Genomic DNA, 18,565 nt, shown 5'->3' on the forward strand with positions numbered 1-18,565 from the left:
TCAACAGTACTCAAAACAGTGTATCTGTTTTGCAGGGGGATGACCGCAGGGGACCCCTGCACTACCTTCCTTGCACTGCTCTTCATGTTGGTCTTCCATTCCCTAGCTGGCTGTGGACCCTTCACCTGCGGTAAGACCAACTTGCTACACGTGCTACTCACGTCATTCCCAGCATCGTGGATGCTCCAGAGTGAATCCACCCTCATCTCCAATTCCGCAACGCAGATCGTCAGGAGCTGGAGGCGAATACACTTCCCGCACACGTAGTCGTCAGAGACACCGGAAGTGTCCGAGTTTCCACATGGTACAGGAGGAGCATATCACGTGACCGAGCTCTCCTGCCATGACTTAACCCTTAGATACACTTCAATTGGCAACAACAATGCTAAAGTTTACTTACTGTTACAGAAGAGAAAAAAGAAAAGCTTCTCACCAATCACCAGCCAATCACTTACCCCCTTGGCTGTGACGTCACCTTTCTGTTTCTTTCTACTTTTTTGCCTTCTCCTTGTAGTTGTACAAGCCTCTTGCCTCTCCACGCACCTCCTCGACGCTGGGCCCCGGACTCCCTGCTGTGCCTTTTATAGGCCTTTCTCCGAAGTCCCGACTGCCTCTCCACGCACCTCCCCGATGCTGGGCCCCGGACTCCCTGCTGTGCCTTTTATAGGCCTCTCACCGAAGTCCCGACTGCCTCTCCACGCACCTCCTCGACGCTGGGCCCCGGACTCCCTGCTGTGCCTTTTATAGGCCTCTCACCGAAGTCCCGACTGCCTCTCCACGTACCTCCTCGACGCTGGGCCCCGGACTCCCTGCTGTGCCTTTTATAGGCCTCTGTCCGAAGTCCTGACTGCCTCTCCACGCACCTCCTCGACGCTGGGCCCCGGACTCCCTGCTGTGCCGTTTATAGGCCTCTCTCCGAAGTCCCGACTGCCTCTCCACACACCTCCTCGACGCTGGGCCCTGGACTCCCTGCTGTGCCTTTTATAGGCCTCTGTCCGAAGTCCTGACTGCCTCTCCACGCACCTCCTCGATGCTGGGCCCTGGACTTCCTGCTGGGCCTTTTATAGGCCTCTCACTGAAGTCCCGACTGCCTCTCCACGCACCTCCCCGATGCTGGGCCCCGGACTCCCTGCTGGGCCTTTTATTGGCCTCTCACCGAAGTCCCGACTGCCTCTCCACGCACCTCCTCGAAGCTGGGCCCCGGACTCCCTGCTGTGCCTTTTATAGGCCTCTCACCAAAGTCCCGACTGCCTCTCCACATACCTCCTCGACGCTGGGCCCTGGACTTCCTGCTGGGCCTTTATAGGCCTCTCACTGAAGTCCCGACTGCCTCTCCACGCACCTCCTCGACGCTGGGCCCCGGACTCCTTGCTGTGCCTTTTATAGGCCTCTCACCATCTTTTCTGTCTATGTGCAATGCTTCCCACTTGTTCACATTGTGTCATTGGAGCAGTGTGGAGAAAGCTTTCTATCTGACTCATGCCACAGCTAACCTGGGAATGTTTGAAATTGATATGTTCCTGCTGGTTCTCATCTCGCTCTGGATTCGACTCCCCTGCCAGTGAATGATCTCTGCTTTGCTGCTTGGTTTCCCCCCTACTCTTCTGAGACCTTCTGTTTTGGGCACCTCACCCTCTTCCATCTCACTTGTCTCTCCTTTAAAATCCTCGTTGTCTACGATCCCCCTCTCCCCAGCACAAGCCCTACTCTGACTATCTATGCAGCGGTGAAATTAAAAAAGAAATTAGGAAATCAAAGAGAGAGCATGAAAACATTTTGGCATGTAAAATCAAGGAAAACCCAAAGATATTTGTAAAATACATTAAGAGCAAGAGGATAACTAAAGAAACTGTAGGGCCTATTAGAGACCATAAAGATAATCTGCGTATGGAGGTGGAAGACGTGGGTATGGTTCTTAATGAATACTTTGTGTCTGTTTTCACAAAAAAGATGTAGACATTGCAATCAGGGAGAGGAGTGTAAAATGTTAAATTAAATAAACATAGTGAGAGAGGAAGTATTAAGGGGTTTAGCAGCTTTGAAAGTGGATAAATCCCCGGGCCTGGATGAAATGTATCCCAGGCTGTTAATAGAAGCAAAAGAGGAAATAGCAGAGGCTCTGACCATCATTTTCCAATCCTCTCTGGCTAGAGGTATGTTGTACCCTTGTTTAAAAAGGGAGAAAGGGATAGACCGAGTAATTACAGTCCAGTCAGCCTAACCTTGGTGGTGAGAAAATTAATGGAAAAAATTCTGAGGGACAGGATAAATCTTCATTTAGGAAGACACAGATAATCAAGGACAGTCAGCATGGATTTGTCAAGGGATGGTAGAGTCTGACTAATCTTTTGAGGAGGTAACAAGAAGGGTTGATGTCTTGTTTCTCAATTTTAGCAAGGCTTTTGATAAGGTCCCACATGGCAGTCTGGTCATAAAAGTAAAAGCCCATAGGATCCAAGGCAAAGTGGCAAGTTGAATCCAAAATTGGCTCAGAGGCAGAAAACAAAAGGTAATGGTTGATGGGTGTTTTTGCGACTGGAAGGCTGGTTCTGCAGGGCTCAGTACTAGGTCTTTTTGTGGTATACATCAATGACTTGGACTTGAATGTAGGGGATATGATTAAGAAGTTTGCAGATGATACAAATATTGGCTGTGTTATGTCTGTAATGTACTTATGAATGATCCACGAGGCAATGTGTTGTACTCAAACTGTAGTGACCTTGGTCCTTTATTTGTAACTCCAGAGTGAGGCCGCCGCATGATGGCTACCCTTTTATACAGCCCCTGCCACCAGGGCAGGAAACCCCGGTCTCCACCAGTTGCACCCTCTAGTGGTGCCAGCATAGTATATACACAGTGTAAACCTTATTGATAGTACATCAGGTAAACAAGTTTCCAGCTTATGCAAATATACAGTGACTACAGAGTGAGTATATCTATAGTCTGCATGTATAACATCACTCTCCCCCAAGTCCTTTGTGCCAATTACCTTTGCACTATGTTCTCTGGCTTCGCTCTCCCCAGACTTAAGTACCAATGGCATCTTGGCTGTGCTTTGGCTTGGCTCTCTCCTTGTTAACCCCCAAGTCCTTTTGCCACAACATTGGATAGTGGTTACCAGTTTGGATGGTTCGATGATGCAGTGGAGGTTCCAGTAGGTTCTGCGTATGATCCATGTGTGTGTCCATGGCTACATACATCCATTTACCGCCCCCCCCCCTCACCCCCGACAGCGAGATCATGCAGCTGGCCCGTTATATTAACATACAGGATCAGACACAGTGCAAGTACAAAGAAAGGAAGAAAAAAACCAGTTTGTATCATGACTTACAATCGTTACGTTTCACGGTCTTGCACCAGGATTGGTTAGATTGCATTCATGGTTCAGTCATGGTCAGCACTGAGGGAGTAGTACAGGTATGTGAGGACGTTGGTTTCAGAGCAACCGGACAGGGTCCTAGTCGTCTGATGGCGGCGCTGCGCCCCCTGCTAGCGGGGTGGGCTTGGTTCGCTCACCTTGTCCAGAACTCAGGGCCTTTGCCGTTGCCTAGTGGTGGGCAGAGCCACAGATGTGTGAGGCCTCCCTGTCCTCCTTTGAGGACTGCAGAGTCTTCTGCCAGCTGTCTAAAGGTGTTGGGAGCCTGGTTGTTCCAGGTCCCGTTTGGGGAACTCGTTGGTTCTGACCTTTCACTCCCGGACAGGGCCGAGGTAGTGACTGGGTCTGGGGGCTGCACCGTCTCCACCCGGGTGGTGGGCAACGGCGGCTGACTGTGCGTATTGGCGCCGTTTTCGTTTCCAGGTCCATGGCGAATAGTGCCATCGGGTGCCTGCAGCGTGGGATAGACCTGGGGCAGGGTATCGGGATCAGTGCCTTCACCCTCCTGAGGCCGCTCGCCTATAACTTGTGGGGACACCTGGGGCAGGGCATCAGGATCAGCACCTTTACCCTCCCGAATTCACTCACTTGCTACTTTTGGGGAACTTTATTCTCGACATCTCGCAACAACATTTTGTTCTTTACATTAGGAATAGTACCGACATCTCACAACAACATTTTGTTCACAATCTTAATTAGTTCATTACATTGATTGCCATGCATACAATGTCTCTAAGTTCAGTTGGTTGCAGGTCTCCTTTAAAAGAACCTTGCTGGCTTTACCCCAATCAAATCCTTTGTTAGACACCACGTGTTGGTCCCTCAGCGTTGCACCTCGTGGTATTGCCGCGACCATCTTTTTTTTCAGCCACGCTGTCCCTCGTTGCAGCAGGGACGCCATCTTGCCTCTGTCCTTGAGGTTGACTTCCTTGATCCTTCTCTCCCGCGATTCTGCCACAAAAGCTGGAAGAGTGCCTGTGAATTCAATCTTCCTCCCCAGGAGTCCTGCCACTCGAGCCGGGAAGGTACTTTTCGGTCGTTCCGGTCAGATCATTGCCACGCAGTCGTGATGGACGGTCTGTGGCTCAGGTGCTGCGCTGGTCTGTTCTCTGGTGCCTGGCCCAAGCGAGGTTTTGCTCTGCCTCTGAGCACAGGGACATCGATTGCTGGAGTGAAGAGGTCTTCCCATTTCCACTGGATCTTCCCCATCCACCTTCTTCCGAGTAGTGTTGGACCATCACCTGCAACAATCCACAGAGGTAACTTATGCACCACGCCATTATGGATTACACTGATATCCGCACTACCAAGGACTGGGATCAACTCCTTGGTGTAGGTGCGCAACTTTTCCTGTACTGGAACCAGCTCGGGTCATTTTTCGTTCCATAGCCTCTCAAAGGCATCCTGGCTCATCACTGACTGGCTCGCTCCCGTGTCCACTTCCATGAAGACTGGAACACCGTTTATCTCGACATCCATCTTCACTGGAGGATAATCGGTGGTGCAGGTATACACTCCATACACTCCAAAATCACACAGTGCAGCAAGTCTCCTGAGGTCGGCAGCATATTTTGCAATCTCCTGGCCCTCAGGTCTGCAGTGAGTGTAGAATCTGTGCCTGGCCGTGAGGATGCTCTCTTTTGGTTTTAGTTGGTCATGAATTAGTTCAGTCAGCTCATCGTATGTCTTATCCTTGGCCTTCGTGTGTACCAGCAAGTCCCTGATGAGGCGGTAGACCTCGGGCCCACAACTGGTCAGCAGTATAGCCTTGTGCTTCTCTGCCGATGCGTCCGTCTCCCCTGCCAGGTCGTTTGCCACAAAATATAGCTCGAGCCTTTCCGTGAAGGCATCCCAATCATCACCCTCTGCGAAGTCTTTTAATGTGCCAAAGGTAGCCATAATCGCATGAATGTCGGTATTCTCGTCGCCAGTTATTATGTCTGTAATGTACTTATGAATGACTCCACGAGGCAATGTTTTGTACTCAAACTGCAGTGACCTTAGTCCTTTATTCGTAACTCCAGAGTGAGGCAACAGCATTGTGGCTACCCTTTTATACAGCCCCTGCCAGCAAGGCAGGAAAGCCCGGTCTCCTCCAGTTGCACCCTCTAGTGGTGCCAGCAGTAAACCTTATTGATAGTACATCAGGTAAACAAGTCTCCATCTTATGCAACTATACAGTGACTACACAAAGTATATCTATAGTCTGCATATATAACAGGCTGTGTGGTTGATAATGAAGGTGAAAGCTGTCGACTGCAGAAAGATATCAATGAATTGGTCAAGTGGACAGAACAGTGGCAAATGGAATTCAACCCAGAGAAGTGTGAGGTAATGCATTTGGGAAGGGCTAACAGGCAAGGTAATATACATTAAATGGTAGGACATTGAGAAGTGTAGAGGAACAAAGGGACCTTGGAGTACATGTGCACAGATCCCTGAAGGTAGCAGGCCAGGTAGATAAGGTGGTTAACAAGGCATACAGAATATTTGCCTTTGTTAGCTGAGGCATAGAAACCAAGAGCAGGGAGGTTATGCTTGAAATGTATAAAACATAGTACTGCGTGCAGTTCTGGTCACCACATTACAGGAAATATGTGATTGCACTTGAGAGGTTTCAGAGGAGATTTACAAGGATTTTCATAGAATCATAGAAATCTACAGCATGGAAGGAGGCCATTTCGGCCCATCGTGTTCGTGCCGCCCAACAAGAGGCTATCCAGCTTAATCCCACTTACCAGCTCTCAGTCCGTAGCCCTGCAGGTTACAGCACTTCAAGTGCACATCCAAGTACTTTTTAAATGTGGTGAGGGTTTCTGCCTCTACCACCCTTTCAGGCAGTGAGTTCCAGACCCCACCACCCTCTGGGTAAAGAAATTTCCCCTCTATACCTCCTCCCAATTACTTTAAATTTATGCCCCCTGGCTGTTGACCCCTCTGCTAAGGTAAATAGTCCCTTTCTAGCCACTATATCTAGGCCCCTCATAATTTTATACACCTCAATGAGGTCTCCCCTCAGCCTCCTCTGTTCCAAGGATAACAAACCCAGCCTATCCAATCTGTTCTCATAGCTAAGATTCTCCACTCTTGGCAACATCCTCGTAAAGCTCCTCTGTACCCTCTCCAGTGCATTCACGTCCATCCTGTAATGCAGTGACCAGAACTTCACGCAAGAGCAGGGGGGCTATGCTTGAACTGTATTAAACACTAGTTAGGCCACAGCTATCGTGTTTAATGCAGTTCAAGCATAGCCCCCCTGCTCTTGTATTTTATGCCTCAGCTAATAAAGTCAAGCATTCCGGATGCCTTCTTAACCACCATATCTATCTGGCCTGCTACCTTCAGGGATCTGTGGACATGCACTCCAAGATCCCTTTGTTCCTCTACATTTCTCAGTGTCCTACCATTTAATGTATATTCCCTTTCCTTGTTAGCCCTCCCCAAATGCATTACCTCACACTTATCTGGATTAAATTCCATTTGCCACTGTTCTGCCCACCTAACCAGTTGATTGATACCTTTCTGCAGTCTACAGCTTGCTTCTTCATTATCAACCACATAGCCGATTTTAGTATCATCTGCAAACTTCTTATTCATACTCCCTATATTCAAGTCTAGATCATTGATGTATACCACAAAAAGTAATAGACCTGGTACTGAGTCCTGCAGAAGTCCACTGGAAACAGCCTTCCAGTCACAAAAACACCCATCAACCATTACCCTTTGCTTCCTGCCTTTGAGCCAATTTTGGATCTAGCTTGCCACTTTGCCCTGCATCCCATGGGTCTTTACTTTCATGACCAGTCTGCCCTGTGGGACCTTATCAAAAGCCTTGCTGAAATCGATACACACTATATCAAATGCACTACCCTCATCGACCCTCCTTGTTACCTCCTCAAAAAATTAAATCAAGTTAGTCAGATACGACCTTCACTTAACAAATCCGTGCTGACTGTCCTTGATTAATCTGTGTCTATCTAAATGAAGATTTATCCTGTTCTTCAGAATTTTTTCCAAGAATTTTCCTACCACCGAGGTTAAGCTGACTGACCTGTAATTACTCAGTCTGTCCCTTTTTCCCTTCTTAAAGAAAGGTACCACATTAGCAGTCCTCCAGTCCTCTGGCATCACACCTGTAGAAAGAGAGGATTGGAAAATGATGGTCAAAGCCTCTGCTATTTTCTTTTTTGCTTCGCTTAACATCTGGGGATACATTTCATCTGGGCCTGGATACTTATCCACTTTCAAAGCTGCTAAACCCCTTAATAACTCCTCTCTCACTATATTTATTTCATTTAATATTTCACACTCCTCCGCTCTGATGGCAGTGTCTGCAATGCTCCTCTCCTTTTTGAAAACAGATGCAAAATATTCATTAAGAACCATACCCACATCTTCCGCCTCCACAAACAGATTACCCTCATGGTCTCTAATAGGCCCTGTCCTTTCTTTAGTTATCCTTTTGCTCTTAATATATCTATAAAACATCTTTCGGTTTTCCTTGATTTTACTTGCCAAGAATCTTTCATGGTCTCTCTGCTTTCCTAATTCCCTGTATCCTTTTTAATTTCTACCCTGCACTTTCTATACTCCTCTAGAGATTCTGCAGTATTTAGCCCTCGGTATCTGTCATAAGCCTCACTGTTTTTCTTTATCCTACCCTGTATGTCCCTAGACATCCAGGGGATTCTAGATTTATTAGTCCCACCCTTTTTCTTTAAGGGCACATATTTGGTCTGAACCCTCCAGATCTCCTTGAATGCCTCCTGCTGCTCTGACACTGATTTGCCTTCAAGCAGCTGTTTCCAGTCCACTATGGCTAAATCACCTCTCAGCTTAGCAAAGTTGGCTTTTCCCCAATTTAGAAATGTTATTCCTGGTCTATCCTTGTCCTTTTCCATAACTACTTTTCAATCTAACTGAATTATGGTCACTAGCACCTAAATGCTCTCCCACTGATACCCCTTTCACCTGCCCAGCTTCATTCCCTAAAACTAAATCCAGCACTGCCCCCTCCTGTGTTGGGCTTGCTACATACTGGCTAAAAAAGTTCTCCTGAATGCTTTTTAGGAATTCCGCACCCTCTATACCCTTCATACTAATTTTATCCCAGTTAATATTAGGATAGTTGAATCCCCTACTATGAGGGCCCAAATTTTTGGACTGAAGAATGTTAGCTATGAGGAAAGAGTAGATAGGCTGGGTTTCTTTTAGGAACATAGGAAATACTAGCAGGAGTAGGCCATTTGGCCCTTCGAGCCTGCTGCACTATTCTATAATATCATGGCTGTACTGATCTTGGGCTCAGCTCCATCTCCCTGCCCGCTCCCCATAACCCTTCACTCCCTTATCTTTCAAAAATCTGTCTATCTCCATGTTAAATATATTCAATGACCAAGCCTCCACAGCTCTCTGGGGCAAAGAATTCCACAGATTTACATCCCTCTGAGAAAAGAAATTCCTCCTCATCTCAGTTCTAAATGGGTGACCCCTTATTCTTAAACTATGCCCCCTAGTTCTAGATTCCCACATGAGTGGAAAGGTCCTCTCTGCATCTATCTTGTCGAGCCCCTTCAGTATCTTATATGTTTCAATAGGGTCCCCTCTCATTCGTCTAAACTCCAATGAGTATAGACCCAACCTGCTCAACCTTTCTTCATAAATCAACCCCTTCATCTCAGGACTCAACTGAGTGAACCTTCTCTGAACTGCCTCCAATGCATGTATATCCCCCTTTAAATAAGGAAACCAAAACTGTACGCAGTACTCCAAGTGTGGTCTCACCAATACCCTGTACAGTTGGAGCAGGACTTCTCTGTTTTAATACTCTATCCCACTTCCAATAAAGGCCAACATTCTATTTGCCTTCTGATTACTTGCTGTACCTGCATTCAAATTTTTTGTGTTTCATGCGCAAGTTCCCCAGGTCCCTCTGTACTGCAGCATTTTGTAATTTCTCTCCATTTAAAAAATAATTTGCTTTTTTATTTTTCCTGCCAAAGTGGATAACTTCACACTTTTCCACACTATGCTCCATCTGCCCACTCACTTAGTCTGTCTATATCCCGTTGCAAATTCTTTGTGTCCTCCTCGCAACTTGCTTCCCACTCATCTTTGTATCATCAACAAACTTGGCGACATTACACTTGGTCCCTTCATCCAAGTCATTAATATAGATTATAAATAGTTGAGGCCCCAGCATTGATCCCTGTGCTACCCCATTAGTTACCGTTTGCCAAGTGGAAAATGACCCATTTATCCCGACTCTCTATTTTCTGTTAAGTTAGTCAGCCGCTATCCATGCTAATATATTATCCCCAACACCGTGCGTTTTTATTTTGTGCAGTAACCTTTTATCTGGTACCTTATCCAATGCTCTCTGGAAATCCAAATACACCATATCCATTGGTTCCCCTTTATCCACTCTGCTCGTTACATCCTCAAAGAACTCCAGCAAATTTTTCAAACATGATTTCCCTTTCATAAAACCACGCTGACTCTGCTTGACTGTATTATGCTTTCCCAAATGTCCTGCTACTGCTTCCTTAATAATGGACTACAGCATTTTCCCATTTTCTTTGGAACAGAGGAGGCTGAAGAGAGGCCTTATTGAGGTGTATAAAATTGTGAGGGGCCTAGATAGAGTGGATAGGATGGATCTATTTCCCTTAGCGGTGGGATCAAAAACCAGGGAGCATACATTTAAAGTAATTTGTCGGAGGTTTAGAGGTGATTTGAGGGGAAATTGTTTCACCCAGAGATTTGTGGGGGTCTGGAACTCACTGCCTGAAAGGGTGGTAGAGGCAGAAACCCTCACCATATTTAAAAAGTACTTGGTTGTGCACTTGAAGTGCCATAAGCTGCAAGGTTTCGGACCAAGACCTGGTAAGTGGGGTTAAGCTGGATAGCTCTTTGTCGACCGATGTGGACATGATGGCCCAAAATGGCCTCCCTCCGTGCTGTAAATTTCTATGATTCTATCTCCCAAAGATATTCACGTTGCTATCATTCTTCAGTGAATCCTCGGCCTCGATGTTTTTGATTTCCATCCCAGCTCCCCTTGCCCGCTCTCTTGAATTCACTGCTCTCTTGTCCTTCATTAATCTCTCCTGTCCACATTCACAACCACTCCCTTTACTTTGCCATTTCCTGTGGCATCTCTACTCTTGTGATCTTGATCACCTGAGAAGGCCATCTCCGACCACTTCCTTGTATCGATCATTACCCACATCACCCTATCACCTACCAACACCACTTCCTTCTGCAGCCCCTGGAAAAAAACTCCCACAAGTCGCTTACAACTGCACCTTCAAGCTCCTCCATTGACCACGATACCTCTGTAGCTGTCGATTTGTGCAATCATTTCTTCACCTTTACGTTTAATTACCTTGTTCCCAGCAAAACCATCACTGTTTCTCACACTGGTTGTGTCCCTGGTGTGGTCCCCATCTTTGCTCTAAGTCCAAGGAGTGCAGATTTGAGCATATCTGATGCCATGATCACTGGATCTGCTCATACCATATCAAGCTCTACCAGGCTTCAATCTCCTCTGCCAAAACTGCCACTACTCTAGAATCATCCTGTAAAGATAACTCCCAGCTTTTTTTTCTCAATGAACAACTGTCTCCATAAGTTCCTTTCCCCTGCCCCTCCTTCACTTCTAATCAACTTTGCCAGCTAAAAAATACATAATAGTGTCTAGAGGAAACCATCAATCAGAGAATCAAGTTGGCTTATACCTCAGTAACTGACATATTTATCGCACATTTTACTTTACTGGGAGGATAAAAAAGCAATTACCAACAACTTACTGCCTTAATAAGTTATGGTATTTGTAGGTTTTCATCAGACTGACCTTGGAGATATTACTCTTATTAGATAGAGGAATACCAATAGTGAAAGATTGTTTGCACAAACTCAGATTAGCAGACCACGTGGCAACTTGCTAAAATATTTAGGTTTGTTGCTTTTTAAAAATTAAATAAATTTTTTCTTTCTTGTATTAGGATTCTTGGCTTTTACAAAGGAATCTTACCTCCCATCCTAGCTGAGACACCTAAAAGGGCTGTGAAGGTAAGTGCAATGTATTCTGTCCATAAATTGTAGCACAATGGAAACTGTGAGATTTCCGCCATAAATCCAGCAGGATTGTGGTGGAAGATTATGAATATGATGGGTTCTGGATACACTGGGACCTAGCAGAGCTGGCAGAGCCTCCACTCGCCTCAAACAAGGCCATCGGTAAAAAAGGATGCATGACCATTGCCAGGGACTCCCAGGCTGGGTGTTTCTCATCCCTGGCCAAGTGGGACATTGGTGTGCTGTTAATGTTGAGAGAAAGCAGAAGTGCGGCCCATGTAAGGGCCCAGGCCTGGGACTCCCAAGAGAAGAAAAAAAATGTCCAGGATATTTTGGACTGCATATAGAGAAGGCTGATGAGCTTACTCTTTCAATGTTTTGGGAGGAGAGGTCAAGCACTCCCAGTCCCCTGATCCCAGCATCCTCTGAGAAGAGGTCATTGGCTGGCAGGTCCAGGAATAAAAGGCCCACAAATTTTTAGGCCCCACCATTTCACTTATTGTATTTAAAATATTAAGCTCTAAGCTTTCTGGCCCTGTTCCACCAGTATTCCGGTTGATCTGGAATGGATGGGGTCCGAAATATGCTTGGAGATTTTCTACACTTGGCGGTGCAGGCAAGTCACCTGATAATGAGGGAAACACGGCCTCCACCATATTCCCACATTTGCCCGGCTCGAATGCTGGATGCAGAATCCACCTTTTCGGCCCCAGCATTCAAAGATTAACAGAGGGACAAGGAAATTATTGCTGTTCGGAGGGTTGATGTTTAAGATTTTTTTTTCACTTTTAATGGCATCCCTACACAGTGACAGGCCTCCATGACCTACCACTACTGATTTCCACCCTGATTCAGGCAAATGCTCCCTAGTGGAGGCTAGAGTGTACCTCTAGCATGTAAATGATCCCATGGCCAAATATATGACCAGGACGGTGGAGACATTTCCAAGGCTGACGGAAGCATTGGCCTACCGGAAATGCCACCTCCACCCCCAAGCAGAAAACCTAGAACTATCTGTCAAGACTTCTCTTAAGACGTTTTAAGTATTAAAAGTTTTATGTATTAATGCAATTTTTATTATACGAGTTGATCTTCCATGGTGTTCCACACGGGAAGTCAAGACCAAGTGTAATCTTCAGGTTAAGCAGGATTAGAGGATAATTGGACCAGCGGTAATTAAATTGATGCAGAAATTAGGCATTACAGCGCCACCACTAGAGGAGGGTAAAATTACAGTGTGACGTGTTTATTGGCAGTTTCCACTATAAATGTGGATAGAGAAATTTAATGCCACACTGTAATTCCAACCTCCTGCTAGTGGTGGCGCTATAATGCCTCTGCATCAATTTAATTACTGCTATTTGCCTTGGTCCAACTATCCTCTAATCCTGCTTAATCTGATTGCACTTGGTCTTAACACAAAACATAAGAATATGCAATTGTAGACAGCAATATGTGGAACCATAAAATGTTCCAATATTGCATTGTGTTGCCTGTATAAAATTCCTGTTTACCAGATAATGAGTTTTGGAAAAATTAGCATAGAATCACAGAAGGAAGCTATTCAGCCCATCATGCCTGTGCATGCTCTTTGAAAGACCTATCCAATTAGCCCCATTTCCCTGCTCTTTCTCCATAGCCCTGCAAAATTTCCTTTTCAAGTATATATCCATTTCCCCTTTGAAAGTTGCTATTGAATCTGCTTCCACCACCCTTTCAAGCAGTGAATTGCAGATTAATCGTGCATTAAAAAATTGTCCTCATCTCCCTTTGGTTCAGCTGTTCTGCTAGGTTTTCATTTCTTTTATGTACCCCAGAATTTTCAAAACACGGGCGAAACTGGGCCTGTGCCTCCAGTGGGCCCATCACACTAATGCAAATGATATGGGTGGGGATGTTCCCAGCTTTCCATCTTATTTTCCTAGAGGATTACTTGCTGCATACCCCAGTGCGTGTTGGGGGATAGGGGATTGGTTCACGGGGGGGGGGTGAATATCAGGGCCAGATTTACCAATCATAGGGGTCGAAATTCAGTTTCTACCGCCAGCTGATACTGTCTGAGTGAGGCGGCAATGGGGCGTAAATGGCTGGCTGGCGGCATTATGCATGAGTGCCGCCTGATGGGAAATTCGGTTATCCTTTTTCAATGGCGTAAAGATTTGCCACCCTGCCGACTACCGCCATGGAAATCATGGCGTCAGTACATGTGCAATGTTTCCTTAGCACTGCTCTTGCCAAATTCACTTTTGCCGCCTCACTTACCAACTGACGGCGATGATGCCTGAAAAAGTTGCCGTGCACAAGGCGAGGAAACTAATCCGGGGCATTATTTAAAGGGAGTTGCAGCCGGCCCAGAAAGCCTCGCGGTCCATGCTGCGTTGGCTGCTCGCACAGTTCGAATGTGTTGGCGTCCTATGGCTAATGACCCCTAAGCTTCAGTACAAGCATCTCAGAGACATTGTTGGGTTCAATACTGGATACATTTGGAACTAGCATATCGCTGTTACACCTGCAAAGTTATGGGGACAATGATCACACACCACGTTGTCCTGTGGCGAAGACTTGAAAGGCGCCAGCTGCAGAGACGTCTTCTGGCAAATGTGGATGCTCGCCAGAGGAGAGACCCCAGAAGGCAGGGCAGGAGGCCGTACACTTGCAAGGTTTACTGTGCACATTATTGTTACCTTGCGATGTCCGAGGACCAGTGCCTAAGGCGGCTGCGGTTCCACAATGAGGTGGTGATGGAGATCTGCCACCTCCTGCAGACATACCTGGCAGCTGACATCGGCACCAGGACCTCATTGTCGGTGGCAGTGAAAGTGGCAGTAGCCCTCAACCTCTGTGCTATCGGCTGCTTCCAGTCTCCTGCGGGCGATATATGCAACATCTTGCAGTTTGTCGTACATTGCTGCATTCGCCATGCGACCGACGTTCTCTACAACAAACGAATGGACGACATCAAGTTCAGCATGTCGAGGGAAGACCTGGATGAGCACACCCGGTGGCTTCGCCAGGATAGCGGGCTTCCCCAGGGTTCAGGGGGCCATTGATTGTACACATGTGGCATTGAGGGCCCCGCCCCAAGGTTGAGAGCTTTTTCGGAATCGCAAGAGATTCCACTCCCTCAACATACAGCTGGTCTGCGATCACAGGCAAATGATCCTCGCTATCAATTCCCGCTAGACTGACAGCTGCCACGGTGCCTTCATCCCGCAGGAGACCACTGTGCCATGACCCTTCCAGCCACCGCATGAAGGCCGTGGCTGGCTCCTCGGTGACAAAGGATATGGTGTTGCCAGCTGGCTAATGACACCCCTCTGCAATCCCACCACCCCTGCAGAGCAGCACTATAACAGCAGCCATATCACAACCAGATCCATTATAGAGCAAACTGTCGGGGTCCTGAAGCAGCGTTTCCACTGCCCTGACCGCTCTGGAGGGGCATTTCAGTACTCACCTGATAGAGTCTCCATCTTCATCATTGTGTGCTGCATGCTGCACTACCTAACCATTATCACCAGGGATGGATGACCCACCTCAGGAGGAGGACGATGATGATGAGGAGGAAGACAAGAAGCTTCAGCCAAGGAGGAGGCAGCCTGACACTGCTGCAGCTGGAAGGGCTGCTCGTCAGAGACTCATCGCTCATCGATTCCAGTCAATGACTCAAGATGTGCCACTTTGCCAGCCTGTACACCTCGGCATCTACTAACCACATCGCTCCCCACCCTGCAACCCTCCGTGTATATAAATCACAGCACAATAATGTGAAGAATATAAAGTTCATTTATTTAACACACAAACCATGCAGTGGTGGGAACAAGCACAAAACACCTTCATCCCCCAAAAATATTCATACCCACAAGATCCCTTCAAACATTCTCAATGACATCCAAGTGCAACTATTTACACCAGTTCATTTTTCAACAAGGTAGCCATCTCTGGCGACTGGCAAACAATTGTCTTTTCGTTCATCCAAGTGCAACAACTTACATCCGCTCGCACTCCAACAAGGTAGCCATCTCTGTTGACTATCAAGCAATTGCTTGCTGGGTCATACAAGTGCAACTAGTTATATGAGTTCATATCTTAACAAGGTGAGGATATGTGGCCACCTTCCCACAGGTCTTTAATTGCTCTTGTACAGTGCTTTACCACACCTTCCCTTCTACCCCCTCCCACTAACTATCCGGGGAGCTGGCCCCCTTGCTTCCTCTTCCACCATGTCATTGCTGCAGGCCACTGGGTCCTGGAGCATCACCCGCCTCCACTTCCCCAACCACCCCTTCATCAACAAAGGTGCTGGCCTCGCTCTCCGATGCTGCTGGCTCCTGCGTGACATTGAAAGAGGTATCATCGTCCTCCTGCTCATCCTCCTCGGCAGCATTTCCACCAGTGGAAGGCTGACGTGAAGGCCCCGGCTGATCATCTGAAAGCACAAACACATAGAAGACTGGTTACCTGCAGAGGAGGGGGCCAGGAGCGGTGAAGGCATTTGAGAATGACAGTCTCATGGAAAGAGCTGAAGGATTGTGGTATTAGGCCTAAGTGGCCTGCTGGATGCTGCAAAGTGTTGTGTATGCAATAAAGGTTCAAACTGAGTACTGTTTAACGAAGCAAGGTACAACCTTGGCTCTGCTTTATTTAGGCCCAAACTGCCTGACTCTCAAAATGGCTGGCCTTTTATACCTGAGCAGTACCATGTGCGTGCTGTTCAGTGGCCTACAACAATGCCGCAATCTGGTGGCTACAAGCAGCATGTACATACATGACAATACCCCTCTCTGAGATCTTATTACAGTCTTTCACAGGTTGAGACGGTCCGCTGCTTTGCGCTCCCGGGTTGACTGTCTCAGTTTGATTCCAGCCTTGGGTGCGTGTGCTGTGGCTGATGGCTGGATGACTGACTTGTTGGGGGTGGCAGTGGCCATGTCAGGAATTGCAAGTCCATTTTTATTGAACAGGTCCGCGATGGAAATTTCGGTTTCACTGATGACCCTTGAGTCTTCTGAAGACTGCTGGTAGATTGGTTGGTCGTCGATGGTTTCTTCGTCCGACTGTTCTGGCTCGTCTGTGTGCCTCAGCTTTGTCTGATCCATGTGTTTCCTGCAAGTTTGCCCATTCTTGAGCTTAATAACAAATACTCTGTTCCCTCCTTGGCCATGACCATACCAGCAATCCAATTGGGACCCTGACCATAGTTCAACACATATACAGGATCATTAACAGAAATCTCGCGTGACACAGTTGCGCGATCGTGGTACCCTTGTTGACTTTGTCTTCTGTATTCAACATGATTATTTAAATCCGGGTGTACCAGTGATAGCTTGGTCTTGAGACCTCTTTTCATCATGAGTTCAGCAGGTGAGACCCCTGTGAGTGCGTGGGGTCTTGTCCTGTAACCCAGCAGTATGCAGGAACCTTGGGTTACTCTCCTCGTGCTTTGCTTGATAATTTGTACTGCACTTTCAGCTTGCCCGTTGGACGCAGGCTTGAACGGTGCTGACCTTGCATGTTTTATGCCATTAAGTTTCTCAAACTCCTGAAGCTCCTGACTGGTGAAGCACGACCCATTGTCGCTCACCACAATGTCAGGCAGACCAAGTGTCACAAACATGACATTGAGATTCTCTATGGTTGCCGTGGACGTGCTGGGTGACATGATTATGCATTCTATCCACTTCGAATAAGCGTCCACCACCACTAAAAACATCTTCCCCAGGAAGGGACCTGCAAAATCTACATGGATCCTGGACCAAGGTTTGGATGACCATGACCACAGACTCAGCGGCGATGCCACTGGTGCTTTGCTGAGCTGCATGCAGGTGTTGCACTGATGCAAGCATGCTTCCAGCTCAGAATCAATTCCTGGCCACCATATGTGGGACCTGGCAATGACCTTCATCATCACGATACCCAGATGTGTGCTGTGTAACTCACACACAAAGTTCTCTCTCCCTTTATTAGGCATTACAACGCGATTGCCCCTTGCGGCGAATGTACGGTTTGGCCTCCTCGCACATTTGCTTAGGTATGGCAGACCAATCCCCTTTGAGGATGCAACCCTTTACTACTGATAAAATCGGGTCCTGGCTGGTCCAGGTCTTAACTTGTTGAGCCGTGACAGGGGTTCCTTCACTCTCAAAAACATCCATTATTAACATTAGATCCGCCGGTTGTGGCGTTTCGACCTCCGGTGTGGGCAACGGCAACCGGCTCAAAGCCTCGGCACAATTCTCTCTGCCAGGTATGTGGCGAATGACATAATCATAGGCTGATAATGTCAGCGCCCACCTTTGGATGTGGGATGAAGCGTTGGTATTGATACCTTTACTCTCGGAAAACAATGAAATGAGCGGTTTGTGATCATTCTCTAATTCGAACCTCAGACCAACCAGGTATTGATGCATCTTTTTAACACTATACACACATGCTAACGCCTCTTTTTCTACCATGCTGTAGGCTCTTTCCGCTTTAGACAAACTTTTGGATGCATACGCTGTCATGTATTCAACTGTCATTGTAACCCATGTATAAACTGACCTAAGTTATACACTGAGCACACTGACCACTAGGTGGTGAACTTGTGGGAGACACTCCTAACCTGGACTTTCAGGTATAAAAGGGGGAGCTCCACCCACCACCTTCCTTCAGTGCTGGCTAATAAAGGTTACTGGTCACAGAGTGACCTTCTCTCAAGCATGGGCCTCGTGTGCATTTCTACTGTATAGTAAGGACATATTATTGGCGACAAGAAACTGGGATTTAAACCACGCGAGCATGGCCACTAGCAGCACAGATGAGAGGTACTGTGTTGGTGATGATTGGGATGATTTTATTGAGAGACTACAGCAAAGTTTCGTCACTAAGGAATGGCTGGGACTGGTTTCGGCCGACAAACGCAGGGCTCATCTCCTGACGGTTTGTGGATCCAGGACGTACTCCCTGATGAAGGACCTTCAAGCGCCAGAGAAGCCGGCGGACAAGACTTTTGAAGAGCTCAGTAAGTTGATCGGGGAACACTTTAAACCGGCGAGCAGCATGCACATGGCGAGACACCGGTTTTACACACACCGGCGGCGAGAAGGGCAAAGCGTTCCAGACTTCGTG

The 18,565-nt window shown here is 47.2% G+C and overlaps 1 protein-coding gene across 7 annotated transcripts in view; it reads left to right on the forward strand.

Moving 5' to 3' along the window:
- Positions 1-18,565, forward strand: part of slc25a21 (solute carrier family 25 member 21) — a 760,401-nt gene that overhangs the window by 650,590 nt on the left and 91,246 nt on the right. For all 7 annotated transcript variants that reach the window (XM_070879098.1, XM_070879097.1, XM_070879102.1 and 4 more), the window contains one exon: positions 11,383-11,449. In XM_070879098.1, coding sequence (XP_070735199.1) covers positions 11,383-11,449 — 67 coding nt within the window. The remainder of the gene's footprint in view (positions 1-11,382; positions 11,450-18,565) is intronic.

The sequence above is a fragment of the Pristiophorus japonicus genome, chromosome 4 (assembly GCF_044704955.1).
Source record: "Pristiophorus japonicus isolate sPriJap1 chromosome 4, sPriJap1.hap1, whole genome shotgun sequence".
In the NCBI taxonomy this organism is placed as follows: Eukaryota; Metazoa; Chordata; class Chondrichthyes; family Pristiophoridae; genus Pristiophorus; species Pristiophorus japonicus.